Source organism: Dendrobates tinctorius, unplaced genomic scaffold (assembly GCF_039654945.1).
Source record: "Dendrobates tinctorius isolate UK_male_01 unplaced genomic scaffold, ASM3965494v1 ptg000098l, whole genome shotgun sequence".
In the NCBI taxonomy this organism is placed as follows: domain Eukaryota; kingdom Metazoa; phylum Chordata; class Amphibia; order Anura; family Dendrobatidae; genus Dendrobates; species Dendrobates tinctorius.
The window spans coordinates 8,900,174-8,920,621 of record NW_027361766.1 but is presented as its reverse complement, the minus strand read 5'-3'; the positions used below and the strand labels follow the sequence as shown (position 1 = coordinate 8,920,621).

Here is a 20,448-nt window from a genome sequence, read left to right as displayed (position 1 = left end):
GGGTGCGCCGATCGTGCGCAGGCCGTGCGCTAGTTGCGCTTTGACCTGCGCTGCGCACTTATGACGGTGCGCCGTGCGCGCCAAAATCCGAAAAGTTCGATTTTGGCGCGCACGGCGCACCGTCAAAAGTGCGCAGCGCAGGTCAAAGCGCAACTAGCGCACGGCCTGCGCACGATCGGCGCACCCTATGCTAAAGATAGGGTGCGCCGATCGCAGGCGCCGCCGTCCGCTAGGAGGCGGCGCTACAAGGAAGGGGCGGGCACGCCGGGCAGAGAGCCGGCTCGGGGGCGGAGCTACCCCCGGCCGTGCGCGCGCTGAAAATGCGCTAATGTGAAACCGGCCTAAAATGTAAACTTTCAATAAAAATTTATTAAAAAAAAAAAAAGTTTGGGTCCCCATTGTTTTAAATGGGATTCGAGTTCTGGCTCAAGTTCGGGTACCCGAACTTTGGAATAAAGGTCAGGTTCAATAACCCGAACTTCCACATACTTTCTCATACCTACTTGTGGCGCTGTAAGGAATGGTCATCAGAGATCTGATTCCCCTCCAAATGTGAGTGCTGGCAGAGAGATCACTGACTTCCTTTCTATAGAAGCAGTAGACTTATTATAACTACTGTATATACAATGTGTATGTGGACTGTAAGGAACGGTTATCTGAAAGATTAGTGCTCCCCTCTCACCCGACTGCAGAAAATCTTTTATATCTTTTTTGGATCATTCACAAAATTGCATTAACACCTGTTGTCATTTTTTTGCCGGCTTTTCCACATGAGCTTCCATATTAAACAGGATCAGCATACAATGTAGCAAGTCATGGTCGCTAATTGTTGAAAGTAGGCCAGTAGCAGGATAGCACTGAGAAAATCGAGCAGGACAACACATTTAATGAGCTTCAGTTGTCAGCTTGTGCTTTTTAGTATTCAGGGTGGTGATACACGGGTGTTTATCGTGCCGGCACTTCTTGACAAAAAAGTGCTGACAAGTGGAAGTAATGAGGGACTGCTCCCGGGGACTATTATGTTCTTCAATCCCATAGTAATAGCTGATGTATCAATGAAAGGGTCCAAATTCAGGCATGTTGTTCGGACAAATCTTATTTTATATTGGCCATGCGTTCGCCTTTGATTTTGTTGCCTTTGAATTTTCTGGACCTTGATATATTGTTCACAAGACCACTAGGAAATGGACTATTGTGTGTTTAAGATGAAGTTTGATTGTTTTGGGCAAGGAATGATGACAATAAGAGAATAATAACTAGACAAATTAGTGGTACATATTCCTACTAAGTATTCAGGTGCATTAGTCTTCCAGCCAAAGATTCGGGGTGTATCTATGCCCCTTAGCTTGCATGTGTCAGTTGTAGGGTGTCACTCGACTGTCATCTGACAACCTTCTTGTTTTTCCCCTTCCTTTTTCCCATGTAAATTGATTGCACCTATAATGGTCTCTGCGGACGTCTGTGGGATGGCTCTTTTTTTGGAATGGCGGAGGATCATTGCAATGTTCATGTTCTCATTTTATACCACTCACGTTTTGATCGAGTGGGCTATGTGTACATCAGCATTGTTTTTTATGTATTTCTGTCCCGTTATAGAAACATGGGGCCCCCCGCATGACGAGCATCAGACCCCATTTAGTATGGTATTTTTGGCCGGATTTATCGCTGTGGTGTAAAAAGAACCGAGTCAGTGTCCCTTTGTATGTTGGACATCTTTTTTGATTATTCATCTTGCGCCTTATTTTTGCCGTATTTATGATATATTGTATATTTAAGAAAGCTTTCTTTGACAGGCAAATAGACCTTGTGCTTCCTTACTATGGCGTTAACCTAAAATCTCATTTCTGATCTTTCTGAATGTACCAACACTCTTCTGCTGGATTCCTTTCCAACTACCAGTAACAAACTGTAGCAGAGGCTCAGTGCTATGTCTGTGGGATCAGATCCTAATTTCACGCCATGGGTGGCTACTTTAGTTACAGAGGTGTCCTTTGTGCTCAGTGTAGCTTTCTGTGGTCGCTGAAGGTACTCCGAAACTCTGAAAATCACCTTGTTATTTGAGAAGGTAGCGTTCAAATTGTTGCCTTTGGCCATGTAAACAGCAACTGGCTGCTGGTAATCTGTGAAAGAACCTTGGAGCGTAATCTTCATTGGGGGATGGATAACATCAACATGCTGGCCACATTTATTTAAGGTTTGTTCACACGTTGAGTATTTTGCAGCAGATTTTTTTTTTATTTTTTCATCATCCTCAAAACCCAGGAAACCACTGCTTATAATACTCATGTTTTGATGCTACCCCTCCCTCCCATTTAATTAAATGAGTGAAAAATGCTGGATGATTGACTTGCAACTCAAAAAAACGAGAAGGAGAAAAAACGTACTGTGTGAATGAGAATTTAGAAATCTCATTTATTATGCTAATGTAAAATGCTGCATTTTTTTACCTCATGAAAAAAATGTGAACAAATCCTAATTGTGCAAATTCTACACATGCTTCTACATATGAAAATCTTCCTACTGAATATCGTGGGCCTGCTTTATGGCCACCTATAAAAGATCTAATCCATATAAGTGTATGCTTTTGGGTTTTATTAGACGCGGGAGGACGGATTTTCAATGGTCCCACTGACTAGGCCGATTAGTTTTTGCTGTATTGCCATAACAAGTGATCCCAGATGGTAGAATAAACCACTTTTCGTGTACTAGATACTAGACCAGTCCTATACAAATAAATTGTCCACTGTGCCAGACTCTTATTCGGGTACTAGTCAGAAAATTTAAAGCCCCCCCCCCATACACATTGTGTAAAAGTTGTCAAAACCTTCAGATTTTGACAGGAACTGCCCACCATTTAATGTGTATGGGGAGCCTGACTGTTCCCCCAACAGATGATATCTGGGAAAGAAGGTTCTGGCCTGCTGAATTGTAAAGGCTGATTATTTTGTTCTGTGCTGAGATAAGATGCTGTCAGACCCTCTCAAAGAGAACACAGAAATGCTTGGCCAAGAATTCAGATGGCTATCTAAGGATGTATGGGGGCCTTTACATGTGAGCTTTTCAGACCCTCTTACTGAAAACTCAAGGCCACCATCGGTGTGGACATTGTTCCCTTCACCTGTGAATGATGCGCCTCTGGTATTGATTAATGGCATTGATAAATTGAGTCACTATATATCTGAGGCATCACAGAGGAACCATAAGGCCCAATCCAATCTTCAGCCATAAAGCAACCACTTTCAGCTACATAAGGATATTTGCAAATTGTTGTATATGTTATGTACTGATACACAAGTGCGGGTTCATCAAAGGTGATTCTACGCTGTAAGAACATAATCATTATGCCTTTCAACAGTTTCCTTTGACTATTATGTGTTATTAGGCATACACGTTTTCTTTAATCATCACTAAATACATCCACCGTGCACCTATTATAGTAGGTGTGTGTTCACCATTTAGTGCACAGCTGTACACTAATGATTGTGATCAGCAGGCCCCAGGCACTTTTTTTTTTACTCACAATGGGGTTTTGTACTGACGTAGAGAACCAAGTAATGACTATGGTCCATAACTTGGAAGTCTTTTGTTGTGTAAAATAAACTGAAAATATTTATTGTTTCATCATCAATCTGATCCCAGGCTTATTTATTTTAGATAGCCTAAATTTCACTGGCCTGGAGAAACAGAATGAGTCCCCCTGGGAACCACAGTCATACATATTAGACCTTGTAAAATGAGTACTTGCTCAAAGAATTCCTACCAGTGGTCTTTCCACTTTCCAAAACACCACAAACACAGTGGCTCAGAGGTTAGCACTGTAACTTTGCTGAATTGGGGTCCTGGGTTCAAAGACAAGTGTGTATGTTCTTTTGTAAGGTTTTGTCCTGAGGAAGAGGCTTGCATGACCTCGAAACGTGTTGACTGTTAACCTGTTTTGAAATAAAGCTTTGAAGAATATCATCTGCCCTCCATCTTTATCAGCAGCACAGATTTGGACACAAACACCCGGTTTTACCAGCATCCATTTCATGACAGTCCATAGGAACTAACAATCGAATCAAACTTCATTTCATTGATCCAAGCTCAATGACACATGTGAGGGTGGAGTTTATTTTTCTATAGCATAACTAAAATTATAGGCTACAGAACTCCACTATGTTGAATGGCCATGGGAAAAGCTTGAGGCTGAAAACCACCTGCAATAAAATCCTGACTCAATAGTATAAATTGTAATATAATACGGTTTATGAATAGAAAAGCTTATGTTTCTGTGTATATATAAGTCCTGAATCCTCCCCTTATAGCTGACATCGGTGTCCACGCTCTTCAAAACTAATTGACAAAACCTTGGTGACCAGGTAATAGTTTATTAAACTAGTATCTGATAATTTCATGGAAATGTACAACCACACAAACTGGATAATTTTGATTGGATTGGCCCCATAAGTTATATTTATGGTGTCCTCTATCTTGAAGACACGTTGGGGGAAGTGTGGGCAATTCAACATGGCAAATCCCCCCCCCCCCTCTTTCTCTACTGAAATTCACAATCGTCTGAGCACATAATGCATATTTATGGTGGAGCTGGGTGACAAAGTAGCCGTTGGCTGTGTGTTCATTCGGTCAACAGCTATCTCCTGTGTATGGCCAGCGTAATGCTTCCTGGGGGCTGTTCATTTGTTCTATTAATTTGTAATCTAGCCAAATCAGATCTCATACTTTGCTCTGATGAGGGGCAACACCCCGAAACACCATTTCTGCAAATTGAGATTCTGGTTTGGCTTTTATCCTAAGTCATATTGCATCGTTGAAGGGCCGATATTGACTTTGAGAATGCTGATTCCTATAGGTGGCGCTAGAGTTCTAGTCCTCTTCCTCTCTGAACAGACAATTTGCATATTTACTTTCCCAGAAGAATATGCATGGCTTATAAGTCTCCTCACTGTTGACATGCCAGCTTGGCTTGTCACTCTCCACAAGGAGATTTGTTACCCCTTAGATCACCTTCAATTAATTTCAAAATACACATTTGATTCAAACACAAAAGGAGAAAAAAAAAGATTTTGACTCTAGAACATGCTGGTTGCACCTTTTTAAACTTTTCATTCATGGGAGTAATTTTGATGTGCCCGGACTATAATTATAACTGGGTGTGAAACACGTTGTACTCTGGATTCTCCCATATCAAGCAGACCAGATATACTAGTGAGTGCTAACTACTGCGAGTGAGTCATTCCAGAAAGTCCTCACGTTTTTTGAACACTTCGTATCGTGTTCCACCATTATTGGGCTGCATGCTTAACTTATTGTCTATCCAGGTTTTAAATATAAGACCCATTTCTTAAAAGGAAAAAAGTTTGCATATTAGATGCTTTTAGATAAGGAACTTGATTTGTAAAAATAGGAAATCGTATCAGGAACTGAGAGAAGATGTTCTGTCTTCTGCAATGTCATTATTAAACATTATTCTACAGCATAAAAAATTACCAGAAATTATATGGACCTTACCGATAAACCTATTCTAGGTGAAGACCACTCATGGCTGCCCATACATTTTTTATTAAAATTATTCTCTAGATTTTATACAGATATAGGCTAGAATATAAATCTGCAGAAGTACGGCCCCCCCCTCCCCCAACTTCTTTTTATTTTTGTGCACTGTATTTTATGCCTCGCTATGGCATTATTTTCTGTATTTCTTGCTGTATCGCCATATTTTAGAACAGAATGGAATTCAGATAACTTTGTTCACATAGCTAAAATATACCTACAATTTTCTTCGAATTCTTGATATCAAGTACTCGAGGCAAGAGGTCTAAAGGCCCCGTTACACATAACGATGTCCCAGCGATCCCACCAATGATCCGACATGGATGGGATCGCTGGGACATAGTTAGGCTGATCGCTGGTGAGCTGTCACATAGACAGCCCCTCCAGCAATCAGGACCAGCGAGCAAGCTGGTTTCCAATGTAAACAGCGGGTATATAAGAGCCGCGCGGCTCTTAGAAACCCGCTGTTTACCCTGGAAACCAGCATGCACGCTGGTTTCCAAGGTAATCAGCGGGTAACCAAGAGCCGCAGCGTGACTAAGGACTGAAAACAAAACCAGACACTCCATTTGCAGACACATGTTACAGGATGTTTGCTTCTCATCAGTGCAAAGCAGGAGATCTGATTTGGCTAGGTAGAGGCCTCTGACAAGAGGTTAAGATTCTTATTGTCATAATCTCTTCATTACATCAGTACAGGTCAATTTTTCTTTGGAGTCCCTTAAATCCAGAAAGATGTTTGAATTTTCATACTTGAGATCTTGCTTTTTTTAGGTATGCTAGAGGGCATAGTCTGTTTTTGCAGTTCAGATACTGTCTCAGTTGAGGTTGTGGCAGGTCTATTTTAGGTTATGAATCACTGGGAACCTTGTGTGCTTTCTTTTTTCTGGCTGTTTATTTTGGTATTGCTAGTGCAAACCCTGGGACAAGATAACATTTTGTCAAAATTGGTTGTCCAGGTCATCAGCTTGTTGGCACCACAGTTTATCTGATCATTTCAGTGCAAAAAAAGTAATCTGGCCAAGGGTGTGTACTGTCTTCAATTTGTGATATGTGGGCTTTGTTGTGGTTACCGATTCGCGGACAGACTCCATATCCTGATGGAGTTGTATAGAGTCTAATCTTCAGTTTTCTGGTTATAGTAACTAGTTGTAGTATTCACAACCTCAATAGATGCCTTTTATAATCCACATAGTCAGATTTTTTTTCCCTTTTGATGCATAATATTTTTAATGTTTTCTTCACGTGAAGGCATGGCTGAATATGATGGACCTGTGCAACTCAAAGAATTTACGAGATGGAAGTCATGTGTGCTATTTTTGCATAGAGACTTAAATTACCCTAACTAACCAACCGTTATACATAGTATTCAAAGCTTATGATGTCTTCACATAATGGTGAGACCAGAAAATTAACTAGACACTGACTGACTGCTTCTTTTCATCAGCTTCAAAGCTCACCTAATGCCCTGTAGGCCATTGCTTATTTGTTTCACTACAACCATTGTTGTTACATTAAAGTGTTTCGCAGGGGTGCTAGAAGATGACAATTGTAGGATTTAAGCAAGTCACATATGTCTTCATAGCATGATGCTACAACTTTTATTTTAGTTATTAAAAAAGTTTGCTCTACTAGTAGTGATGAGCGAACATGCTCGGATACGGTGTTAACAGAGTATGCTCGTTTGCTAAACGAGTGTCGTCGATGTGCTCGAATAATATGTTCATGTCCCCGTGGCAGGTGTTCGACTGCCGCAACACATGCATGGATTGACTGTTTGCGTGGGGACTCAAACATATTTTTCGAGCACTCTGAAGACACTGGGTTAGCCCAGGAGCATACTCAGATAACACCTTAAAAGAGCACGTTCGCTTATCAATACTAGGCAAAAAAATTGTCTTTTTGGTTAAACAACTGATCTGCTTAACTTTTTTCAATATTTTAGTTTTTAGCACTTTTTTTAAAATGGTTTAAGGATAATGAAACATGACTTTATAAATCCAAAAAAGTGCCACAGGAGCCTCTACGTTGTATGTAGTATAGCAGCTTGGCCAAGTTCACTTCAATCAGCAGCCAAATTTTGGCACCACTTCAAATTTACTACTAGTCTAATAGCATTAATATACATTGATAATGCCCAGTGTAGCTGATTTTTCTAGAATCAAACTATATACAGCTGCTGAAAATTCTAAGGGAGAAAATAGTATTTGGCTGACTTGGATTTTCTTAATGAATATGTATTTTTTCATTAAGAACAGAATGTGGGTCACTGTCAAAATAAAAATCGAACCCATATCTTATCAGGATATGCCCCCACTCATATAAATTGATTAAAAAAAGATTATAGCAAAGAAATCTGTTGGTTGCGCTGTTTTACCCTTTCTTATCATGACCACTATGACAGAAATCCTACAAACTTCTTTATAATCAGTAGGATCTGCCACACACTATTGGTGTGTTGCAGATAAAGCCCCAGAATCTTGGCCAATTATTTTTGCACAATTTAGGCCTTGAGTGAATGTACGTATAATGGAACAGAAAATGGTTACAATGATGCAGATGTACTTTTTTTTTATAAAAGCTATTTATACCTTTTGCATATATTTTTAGGGCAATGAATGTTTTATGGGGAATAAAAAATTACTGCAATTGGTTAAAGCGAACCTGTCACCAGGTTTGGCCGATATAATACGGCCACTGCCTTTCAGGGCTTATACATAGCATTCTATAATGTTGTAGATAAGCCCCCGATCCGACCTGCAAGAGAAGATAAATACCGTAAGTTTTATCATACTCACCCGGAGGGTGGTCCTGGTCCGGCGCCTCCCAACTTCTTGCGATGCTGCCCTCCTGCTTGAGTCATGGCTCCCCGGCATCGGACTCTTGCGCAGGTGTACTTAATCTGTAGGGCAGAAGTACGTCTGCACAGGAGCACGATGCCGGGGAGCCATGATGCAAACGGGAGGGCGGAGATCATAAGAAGATGGGAGGCGCTGGACCAGGATTGGCGACACCCATCGGACCGCCCCGGGTGAGTATAATAAAACTTATTTTTCTTCTCTTGCAGGTCGGATCGGGGGGCTTATCTACAGCATTATAGAATGCTGCAGATAAGTCCTGATATACGGTGTCCGTAACTCGTATCGGCCAAACCTGGTAACCGGTTCCCTTTAAACGTTTTTTGATTGCTTTCTTTTGCAGCTTGCATGTATTCCAAAACACTGCAAGCTGCCTGATTTAATTTCTTTCCAAATCCGGCAGATCGCTCTGACAGTCCCTTTCCTACCATAAATGTACATCTAATCAAATCATATCAAATTTTAATTTGAGCCTAGATGCACATATTGGATACAAGAAGAGATAGCAACTGAGCCTACAGGGAGCAACTATAGAGACTGAGATGAAATAAAGTAAGCAGCTTGCAGTGTATTGTAAATACTGCAGGCTGCTGAAGAAAACATACAAATTTGCAATAAAATCACTTGCAGAAATGTTGTATGTGCTAAAAATATTTACAGACTTTCTGTCCTTTATTGATTATTACAAAGATTTTTATATAACAGGAGATAAGTGACTGAACTACAATTGTCTTGCTTGAAGTCCAAAGCAATGTAGATCAGTTTTATGCGCAATGCATGCAAATCTTTAAAATACAAGGACGTCATCATTTTATGTTTTTCCTGCAGAAAAAAAATGATTAAAACTGTCCTTATCCTGACTCATGTCATCCATAGACAGCTGCAGCCACACCTGTCTATTATACTCTGGAATTTACTGGAGGTATATATCGTGTTTTTACTTGTCATAGATTTATTACTTTCTGTTGAAAATCTCTTTGGAAGCAATTCATGCAGTGCACATCACATAATAGGAGACGGCCTGTTGGTTGTCACCTCACATCAACAGTATTGCTTATATAACAGTTAAAATAATTTTGTAGGAAATTTTATTTAGTGGGGATGGATTACTAAAATTTCCCAAATTAAAAAAACAACCCCCCCCCCCCACACACACATTTTAGGCCACTCCAGTAGGCAGTGTAGTAAGTGATCGATAGTGAGAGCTGTCAAATATGAAGTCATGCTTTAACATACATTTCATAGGCTGGAGAGAGGTGGAGGACCAATAAAACTATATGACTGTAAGGGCTCGCTCACACTTGCGATGAAATCAGACGAGTGCAATCCGATAAAGCCTAGGATCGCTCTCGCATCGGATGCCGTACGCTAGCGTGACTCCAGCCTAAGAATTTAAAGAGTTGTAGAAAGAAAAATGTAGGAATTTAATCCACATTTTTAATGCATTTATGGTGTACAAAAATTGTTTATGAAAGTGGACAAGCCTTTATGGCTGGGTTTTTACAGTGAGGTTTTTTTTTTTATTAATGTGTTAGGGTATTTGTTTTTTATTTGTTTTTTTTTTAAGGTGGGTCGATTTAGAAAACGGGCTGAAAAAGCATTAAACACTCACAAGAATAAATATATGCATTTTTATGTAAAAACAACTTGCTGTTCATTTGCAACTTTTAACCACTTCAGGTTTCAAAATGGAGGGATATGTGTGTGTATGGGTGTAGACCATTACTTCAGGCATCATACACTCAATCTGTACTTTACAATATGTCACTGGGAAGGTTCAAAAGATGCTGGAAAAACTTAGCGGATTTTTCATTGTAGAATGGAGTTAAAAAATAAATCTGAAAAATGTCAGTACAAAAGACACTCAAAAAAAACCTGCTTTTGAGTGAAGAAAAAATAAAAAATAATGGTTCTGGAATAAAAAGGCCAACGTTTCCTGAAGTCTCCCTCTTGAAAAACTCAGCAGGTAGGATTGCACTCCTGGAATCTTATAAGGTCATGTTGCTCTCTGTCTATCCATGGGCCCATGGAAAACATCAGACTGCACTCTGAGGACATCCGAGCCAGTCCGATTTTTACAGACAGAAGGAATGGAGATTTTTTTTTTCTCCGCATCTGAGAAAATCTGATCACACTATGTTCTGATCACATGACTGTTTTTCTTGGAAGAAAGAAAATCAGTCATGTGACCCTAGCCTAACACTGAGGCTTTCTAGGACTGTATTCATTCTGCCTCAAGCTCTTCTATGTAAAAACACTTAGTAATGTCAAAGTGATCTCCACTTATATGGTTATGGGTAAACAGATGAGAACCATTCTTCACTAATGTTTTTTCATACACATCATCTGTACAATATATTCACAGTTCTATGTCTTTTAATATTGCAAATTGGGAATTGTGACATCCTGTCACTAAAGATTCACCTTGATAGTGAGTGATAGTAGCGCTGCATTCCCTGTCTCGGCTTTTAAACAGGCTATGATAGGGGGTGCTATACAATGATATGATAGCTGCAAGACATTATTGAGAAACTCATCCGGTTGCTCCCAAAGTTATGATAGCCTTTTCTGACTGATGCAATCTTTTGCATTGTGTAAATTAGTTAGTGTAATTAATTTATATCGATTCACGCAAAACAAAATAGTTTGAATTTGCCAGGTTTGTTTGCAACAAATCAATTTGCTCATCTTTACCTGACATAGTATTCCAGTTGCTTTACACACAAGCACAAAGATGTACAGAATAGGGGCAGAAAAATCAAATGCCCAGTAAGTGCTCTTTGTGACACAAGCAACAGAACAAAGACAAAATTTACACAGATTGAATTATGTAAAAGGGCAGAGGAAAGGAACATGTAGGATGCAATCCAATAATGCCTCTTGTGTCAGATGACGCAAATAGCATACATTATTTGAGGAAATGATTCAGGTATTATTCCACATTTGTAATTGTGTACTATGCAGACCACAGAACATAACAAATTTGAATGTGTTGTGAGTAGGGAGGGCTGCATTAGTAATTATCCTAGTCACATCGTACATGCAGTGTGATCTGTGGACAGCGCAGTATAGAGATGGAAAAGCTGAGCCGAATGATATCGGTTTGTTGGGAAAGATTCAGCAAATTCTTTGAAATCCCTGGTGTTTGCATGTATAGGAGTCCATTGGGTGGTCCTACTCTGTGACTGACCGCTACCTCTGCATGCGTAATCATACGGGGAATAGCTGAATAGGACCATTGCTAGTCTAGGGATTTCAATTAATAAAATACAAGTTATACTGAAGCTTTTCCCACAAACGCGTATATCAATCCGATCAGCTACTTTTGCTCTAGTACAGTGTTCCCCAACTCCGACTGCAACATGAAGGAAATCCTGAAAACATGACCAGTTGGTGGCTCTTGATGACCAGAGTTGGGAAACACTGCTCTAGAACATCTCACCTGTAGATTAGGTACCATTTTCAATATGACAAATTCCCTTTAAAAGAAGTTTCAAATACTGGGGGGGCACCACTTTTTTGGTTTTTGATCCAAAGTACTAAAAAAAAATGTAAAGTGTAAATTTGGTATTTTTTGGCTTTGGCTAAAAAAAGCTGTATTAAAAATGTCAATGGTATTATTCCAAAAAACTGGGTGAAATGAACAAACAACTATTTTATAACCGGTGAAACTTTTTAAAGTTTGTAGTTGATATCTGTGACAACCCGACCATAGTTTCGAGTCTGGTTTTCACGACCACACTTTAATCTGTCTCCTTTGGATTCACCACTGACTGACACATTGTAATGCCATAGAGAAATTCTCCTGCTTTCAGAAGCTTTTCAGGAAAGAAAAGCTGAGCTGACATGTTCAGGCCTTTTTGTCTCGTAATGCCAGGAAAGCAGTTTATGAAACTATTTTAGGGTGTGGGCACAGCTAACAGTGCAGGAAGCTGGAAAAACATATCTTCTCCTCACATTCAATCCTTTCTTCCTGCCTCCCGCATCCCCAGTGGGAACAAACCCTGTTATTACGCGTAGACATTGGTTAAAAGTCTGTGTGGCTGTGTAGTCAAAAATGATAATTGCTATCATCTGTCAGGTTCTGGCAGTCGGACTTCCATAAAATGAACTTATTACATCAAACATAATCATTATTTTTGTTAACAGGTCACTTCTTGTCTGGCTGAGTAATAGGAAATGCCTTTTATGGAAAAACGGAAAAGATAGATATAGATAGATATCATGTATTTTGTGTTTCTGTGCAGGAAAAGTTACATCTTATATAGTCAGATATTATTTATAGTGCCGACCTGTGCAGCCCCACTGTACAGAACTGTCCCATCACTGGTACCAGTCAACCACTGGTCTGATAATGACAGTTTGTTAGCCCCCCACCACTTTCTCATCTTAAATGTTACCATCTTTAATGCAACATAAAAATTTTGGATACGTTAATTTTTTTTAGTTTAAATGTGTGTGTTCAATATATATTATTACTCTGCAAAGCTGAAACCCTGTTTTTGCCCAGCATGGCAGCACTGTGGCTCCGTGGTTAGCAACGCTGGGGTCCTGGGTTCAAATCCTACTAAGGACAACATGCATGGTGGTTTTATGTTCTCCCTGTGTTTACGTTGGCTTCCTCTGCGTGCTATGGTTTTCTCCCACACTCCAAAGACCTACTCGTAAAGAATTTAGATTGTGATCCTTAATTGGGACAGCGATGATAAGTTCTGTAAAGCGCTATGGAATATGATAGAATAAATAATAATCCAGGCATCTACTCATTAATTCCAAGATGCTTAGTCCATGTAATTCAACAGATCTGTTGGTGTCTACTGGTAGGCCACTGCAACAGCCTACTGTGGATGTATAATTTAGTCAGTTTACTGCATAGAAAATGAATTGGTGGTATATTGATGTAGGGTTGTGCACAAAATAGCTGAGACCCCCAAAGATCAAGAATGCGATGACAACTCACAAAAGGTTTGTCCTATCTTCATTTAGTGTTAGGGATGGGCGGATAACTTTGTGCAACCCCAGTCCTCGGTTCAGATTGCTAGTCTCTGGTGGTGGACAAATTTCCTGTGCTTCCGGGCTGGCAAGACATGACTTGTGCGCCACCCAAATGACATCACGCCAGTTCAGCAAATTAAAAGCAGCTCTGGGGAATCTAAAAGTTCAGGAACTTCTCATAGGTCCTGTCCATAACCAGAGAGCATCGACATGGATCGTGGATCAGAGGTTGCGCAAAGCGATCCACTTGCACTCGCTCAGCCGAGTACTACTATGTGCTCTATGAGAAAGCTGCAAACTGACACATCGGCTAGCAGCTTATCTCAGGGAGAACTATCTCTCCCAACCATCAGTTGGCTGGCACCCCTATACACTTAACACCGTCGTTATCGGTGGGTTTAGCTGATTTTGTCTTGTGTGTGAGGGCCTCAAGGAGGTCAAGAAGAACATCTATTCCCATTATTACATTATTTAACCAATGACCTTTGCCTGAGAAACCCCAGAAATAATAATGTACAGCTCGTGTAATCAACATGAACATGGACATGACCTGATTGGGAAGTGTAGTATTACTTGAATTGGCATACAGTTAACACAGACTTTCCTCAAGTTAAATCTGTTGACTGAATTAAGGCCCAGTTACACATAGCGATCTCGCTAGCGAGATCGCTGCTGAGTCACAAGTTTTGTGACACAACAGCGATCTCACCAGCGAGATCGCTGTGTGTGACAGCGATCAGCGACTGGCCCCCCTGCCGGTCACGCTGATCGCTGCAAGAAACCTCTGGACATTTTTTTCGTCGCTGATCTCCCGTTGGCCAGCATGCATCGCTGTGTGTGACAGGCGGGAGACCAGCGATCAGCTGTAAAATAATAAAAAAAAATAAAAAATATTGTTCACCTTCCGGCGTCCCGCGCAGCATTCCCGCCTCTCTCCACGCTCCGGTCCCAGTAATCCTTTGCAAGAATGACCGCGAGAACGGACGTCATAGCGGTAATTCTCGCATAGGATTACTGGGACCGGAGCGTGGAGAGAGGCGGGAATGCTGCGCGGGACGTCGGAAGGTGAGAATAACAATATTTTTTATTTTAATTCTATTTTTTACATGGATCCATGGCATCAGCGCTAAGGAACACAGCGACGCCGCGTGCGCTAATCGCTGGTGAAGCTCACCAGCGATCACATAGCGACTTACCAGCGATCCTGACACGTTGATATCGCTGGTAAGTCGCTATGTGTGACTCCAGCTTTAGTCAGCTTCCAAGGGTTGACCATATGAAGCAAACCATTTAATGTGCACTGCTCGACCTTTAATCCTTATTATTTCTAATTCTTAACAAATGCCTGGGTGTTATTCTTCTGAGGTCTTTTTCATTCTCCTCATTACATAATGCCCCCTTTGATTTTCCTCCTATAATTTCTTCCTTTATTATTTATCCTGTTCTTCCATCTCCCACACGTGTAACTACTGTAGCTAGCCTGGGGTTTACCAGTCCTTCTGTCTATTCCTGGTCAGTACTGATTCATTCTGATCTTTCACAACCCACTTCTTTGTTTCCTGAAATAAACTTTACAGTTTGTTGGGTTGCATTAAGCTATGTTTATGTATATTGTCATCCACTTTGTATTTTAGATCATATCTCCATTTATTACTCATGAAATGAGGGAATAATATCCTAAGATCTAATTGTCAGTTTTGCTACAATCTGTATTTCTGCTTCTGTAAGATTTTTTTTTTTTTTCTTTAGAACTTTTGTCCTTCACAATCTTTTAAACATGACGTATTCCTCTTGCTCTGAAACACTACAGTTATTGTTGCTTCTGCTCTATCTCTTATCTATGGGACGCATTGTAACAATATGTATTTGATTTTCAGTTGGGGGCCCTGAAAGAAAGAAGCTCATGGTTACAAGCTGCCGCGGAGTAGAGCCTTCATAACTTTGAGAAGTAGTTCAAGTTCTATCTAAGATAAATATACTGCTAAGATACTTCTTTTAGTATTTTATCTTCTAGGGAAATTAGATTTAATGCTTTGTTTTTACTATTAAAAAAGCACTAAACTATATTTACAAAAACTGTCTTTACACCATTGGATACAAAAATTCCTCTAAGCGGATCCAATAGAGGCAACTATGAGTCTGTTATGACTATAGAGATGCCTGTGATGCATACTATGGGTAGCCCAGAATGTGGCTTGACCCGATCTGCCCAACAAACTCTTTCAAGAAGTCATTGCAAAAACATCAGGCAGAAAATCTCCCAGTGGGAAGTTAGGGCCAATAGTGGCTCATGTGGAGATTTGCTTGACATAAAACCCAAAAGAACTTTCCATGACCAAAATGAACTTTCAAAATCAATTGAGGATGGGTTGGACAATAGAAAATTAGGTGTAAGTCGTGGTAAGAATTTGGGTTTGGATTTCAGGGAAGGTAGTAGTGGCAACTTACTAGATGGTGAAAATAACCGGGTCCTTCCTGGCCAACCACATATTTATGAGGACCCACTAGAAAGTCCAACAGACTTTAACAATAAAGCAAAGACATTTTTAGACCAAGAAATAGAGCTTCCTCCTGGAAACTTTTACACCTCAGCTGGAATGTTTAAGAAAACAAGTATGATTTCACAGGAAGATTTGACAGAGATGGTTTTGGATTTTAAAAGAAGAAGAGGTAAAAGCATTTCAACAGAGAAGGAGCTAGACTTAGGTGGCATGGTGGATCATACAATTGCAATGAACAGTATGGAAAACATTTATTACGATACTGAACCATTTGATCAAAGTCCATCAATAAATCCTCTCCCTAAGCCAAGAAGGACATTTCGATACGCTAACTGTAACCATCATGAGGAACGTATGGACAATTATCACAATCATAGAAGAAGAAAGTCTGTGGATGATAGTGATGCCGAGTCTTCGGATCCTTCTGTGCCACCACCTGAGCCAAAGAAAGCTGGAAATCGAAAACTAAGACCCAGATCTAAAAGGTAAAACGTTTAGCCTTCTAATCAGATATACAACTTTTTTTTTATGAAGCATAGCTCTGACAATATGAAGTATGTAAAGAATTTGGCAGCAATTGGGTTTATGATCTAGTAACATAACTGTTGAAAAAAATGCACTACTAATGACTACAAGAAAATCTAATGGTAAAGATATTGTAATTGACTACAAAAAGTGTAAAGTAAATGGCATAAGTAAATTTTTAATATTTATATTTCAATACATTATTGACTATTTTAAAATTAAGAATGTACATCAGCAAAAAGCTGTCTATTTAATATACAGTGAAGCTTTCAGTTGCTGTTTAGCAGTAAAGGGGCTATAGGCCTATCATTTCACCCTTGAAATGGAAAAAACATACAACTCAATAACAAAACATTAGGACCTTTATATAAGCTTGCTTTTTATCTTTGACGCTATTGTCCTTCTATCATGGCACTTTTGAAATGTTGCGACTGATGTCTTGGTATCTGTTTTGTTTTTAGGAAATCCTTTGAATTTGAAGATGTTCAAACATTCAGACGCTTCATACAACAAACAAACCACCCTCAGATCTCTGAAGAACCAAGTGAGCCCTCACCATCAGCTCTCTATCACACACTGTCAGAGGACAACCTCTATGAGGAAGTTGCATGTAGGTTTTCAGCTACTTTTGCATCTATTACATTGTGTTTTTACTACTTATGCAGTTTTTGTATTAATGAGGTGGTCCGTTAAAAGAAGAAAAAAAAATTAAGACATAGATTTACTTAAAAAACAAAACTGTGGTTTACTCATGTCCCAACGCCCCCACGAATCAAGTATAGGCCACTCCGGTGGTCTGCACCATATCTGGAAGCGATATCTGTCACATTTGAAAATTGCATCAAGTAACAACATGAGATTTGGTCCTGATACGGCTTGTGCTCTCATTTTATTTTTACTGCTCTCAAGATTATTCTACTTTTTTTTTGTTTAAATCTCGCATATAGGTCTATAGAAATAGTAATGATACATTTTTATCTTCATCAAGACGGTGTTGCTAAAAGGGTAATTTTGCAAAACAGCCTAAAGACAACCCCCCCAACCCAGTGATTCCTGTGAGCAACGCCCCTGTGTGAAAAAAATAAAAATTGGCACTATCTATAAACTCATATTTCCATATGACATATTTAAAAAAACAAAACTCATGGAAGCAGCAGGAATAAAGTAAGAGTAAAAAAATGGTGCCTTTGTTTTCTCCTTAAACTCAGCTATGTTTTATTTTTTTCCCTATATCAGACAACCCCCTTTAAGTTTAGTAATTATTCATTTTGTTTTTTTAGTTCCACAGAAAGAAAATCCATATGAAGATATTAAAATATCTCCTTTACCTGTCTGGAAAATGCCAACATCATGGAAGATCCCACCTCCAAGATGTACAATCAAAGCCCCTAAGGTTAGTTATTCTTACAATTCGCAGATCATACAAGTCGGCTAAGCAATAGTATTACATTTTCCTCCTTGAAAGTTATGTTAAAAATTACGACATGTCTGTAAGTGCAGACCTAAACAGTGCAACAGTTTTATAGGTTTGCTTTTAATGCCTACCTGAGAAAAATTATTTTTATTGTTTAGTAATGGTCAACCTGTTTCTTCAGATCCCTTCAAAACCAAACTTCCTGAAAAGACAAACGCTGGAGCTGAAAAGCACCAAGCTGTACATTCACAAGAAGGCCCCCAAGGATTCCACCCTACCAGTCACACTAATGGAATGGAAAGTATTCCGGAATGGTGGAGAAACCGCAAAAAAGAGGAAAAAGTTTCCTCGGGTATGTTTCCCTTGTTTTCTGCAAACCCTAGTCAGATGAATGTGACAAGTGCAGAAATTTTTGCAACAAATCTGCCGTGTGTGTATACATAGTGTTTGCTAACTATTAAGCACTCTGTTGGGGTGTTCCATTGGATACCTGAAAAATGGTATTCAGATACTCCTTAGACAAATCTGTTGACTTTAGTGAGATGAATGGAGTTCAGCATGTGGACTCTGTTTGACCAACTTTTCGACAGTTGTACGCAATTTTGTTCAGACACAGTAGTGTCATAGAATACCGTATCGTGTTCAGCTAAAAAGATGGACCCATCAGAAATAAGGCCAAACTGAGTCCAGGTACTCAGAAGGAAGACCCCAAGTGAGTGCTGTATAGGCAGTAAAATGTGATCTGAAAGTTGCTTTACAGTAAAATCATTGTGACTATAAAGAAGTATGGTGGTTTTGTGATGTTGACTATTTAAAAAGAAAAGTTTTAAAATTGTTCGATCTAGTAATAGAGATGTTCCTAGAAATATGATGCCACCAAATACTTGAAATTCATTGATACAATGACCCAATACAAGAGATGAGAGGATTTCACAAAATTCAAATTTGCCATATTGCAAGAATTTTTTAAATTTGATTCCCAGCCCAGTTGTTCTTTGCGATTTAAATGTTTCCCTATTAATGGTTCTCTCCAGACCTCAAAGAGTAATATACATAAGGTGTAAGAAAAAAAGACCCTCCTAGTCACTTCTCCAGCCACTGCGCTGCTCCCTGTGCAGTTTTCTGTCACACCACATTTCCGGCCTGGTGTTAAGCCTAGGCCAGGAATTCCAGTGATGAGCAGTCCTAAACTGTAAATGTGGCGCAACTGAGGCATGGAGAACCAGACGGGGAGCATTGGGGGCAGCCGGATAGGTGGTTGGTGGGATGAGTATGTTTGTTTTTTAACTTTTTGTTGGCCCAGTATTGTTCATCAAGATGCTGACTGCCATTTTGCAGAATATGTACTGAATGAATCATAATAAAACCCTGTAGTCTCCAAAATGCACATTGTTGTACGTTTTGAGTATAATACAGTTTCACTGAAATCGATCTGTCCATCTTCACCCAGTGCAATATGTGACAAGGGAATTTTAGATGTGTTGGATAGTCTTTTTGAAGTTTTTACTAGCCTAGAATTTCAAAGTTGTATATTTTAAACTTTGGTGTATCCTGTGTTCTCACTGGCTCGAATTTAAAGTATGACTGTCGTTTATTGCTACATATACTATCAAGCATAGTCTACACATTCACATTACTTTGTCTTCAACTATAGTCGCATTGTATATCCTGTGTTTCTAACACAAGCAAAATAAAAAGTCTCCATGCAGGATGTGATTGGCCTAAAAAGGAAGCACACGCACAAAATCCTTCCTGTCCTAATTCTGCAGCCGCTTAATCTCTTTGTTCCAGAACGTTTGTGCTTTCTATTCAGACTTTGAAGAGGAGCAAGTCCCATGTCTCTTCTCGCTTCTACCAATGTATATGATTTTCATTTTTTGCTATTTGTTTTATGGATTGTCATTGTGCAATATTTATTACGATACTTGCACCCTGGTAAGGTCAACTTTTATTTTACTCTTCCAGCTTGTGATGAAGATTCAGGATATTTTTGATGCGAAACGTGGAAAGAAGAGGGTTAAAGTTCAGACCTTCACTGGCCATGATACTACATCTAAAGGTATATTTTTTTTTTTTGAGGGGGAGGGGATGTGTGGGAGGGGTCAAGTACATATGAATTATTCAATGTTTTTTATTTTTTTTTCTTTAAATTTCCTAGCCATTTTAATATTTGTAAATCACATCCTAAGAAGCTGCATTGCTTATAAGGTTTACTTATGGTATTCCCTTATCTTTATTCTTTAGGAGAAGTAAGTGAATCTGAAAGTGAAGCAGAGGATCGTCAGAAAAGTAAGAAAATAAATAAATTCTTCCAAATGTAACTTTCTGCTTGTCGATTGCCCCTATTTGATAAGTTATGGAGGAGCAAGGATGTGCCTCTATTTTAGCTGTTGCTATGTTGAACTGTTATGTTGAATTTTTTTGGACATATGTGGTAAAAAACAATAAAATTGTAAAACTACAGCTCTCATACATATTTTGGTTTTAGTGATGTATAGTAAATTATCTGAATACAGTAGTTGTATGGACCATGTTTGGGAACTGGCTTTCTTCATCTCATATTGTATAAAATTTCCACCACTCCCTGTCCCATTAAAGCCAGACA

General features: G+C 39.4%; 1 protein-coding gene across 2 annotated transcripts in view; it reads left to right on the top strand.

Annotated features, from left to right (window-relative positions):
* The window catches only part of DENND2C (DENN domain containing 2C), a 40,122-nt gene that overhangs the window by 3,326 nt on the left and 16,348 nt on the right, over window positions 1–20,448 (top strand). For both annotated transcript variants that reach the window (XM_073587085.1, XM_073587084.1), the window contains exons 2-7: window positions 15,281–16,389; window positions 16,891–17,039; window positions 17,710–17,822; window positions 18,025–18,195; window positions 19,809–19,902; window positions 20,088–20,132. In XM_073587085.1, the coding sequence (XP_073443186.1) occupies window positions 15,548–16,389; window positions 16,891–17,039; window positions 17,710–17,822; window positions 18,025–18,195; window positions 19,809–19,902; window positions 20,088–20,132 (1,414 nt within the window). In that variant the 5' untranslated portion in view covers window positions 15,281–15,547. The remainder of the gene's footprint in view (window positions 1–15,280; window positions 16,390–16,890; window positions 17,040–17,709; window positions 17,823–18,024; window positions 18,196–19,808; window positions 19,903–20,087; window positions 20,133–20,448) is intronic.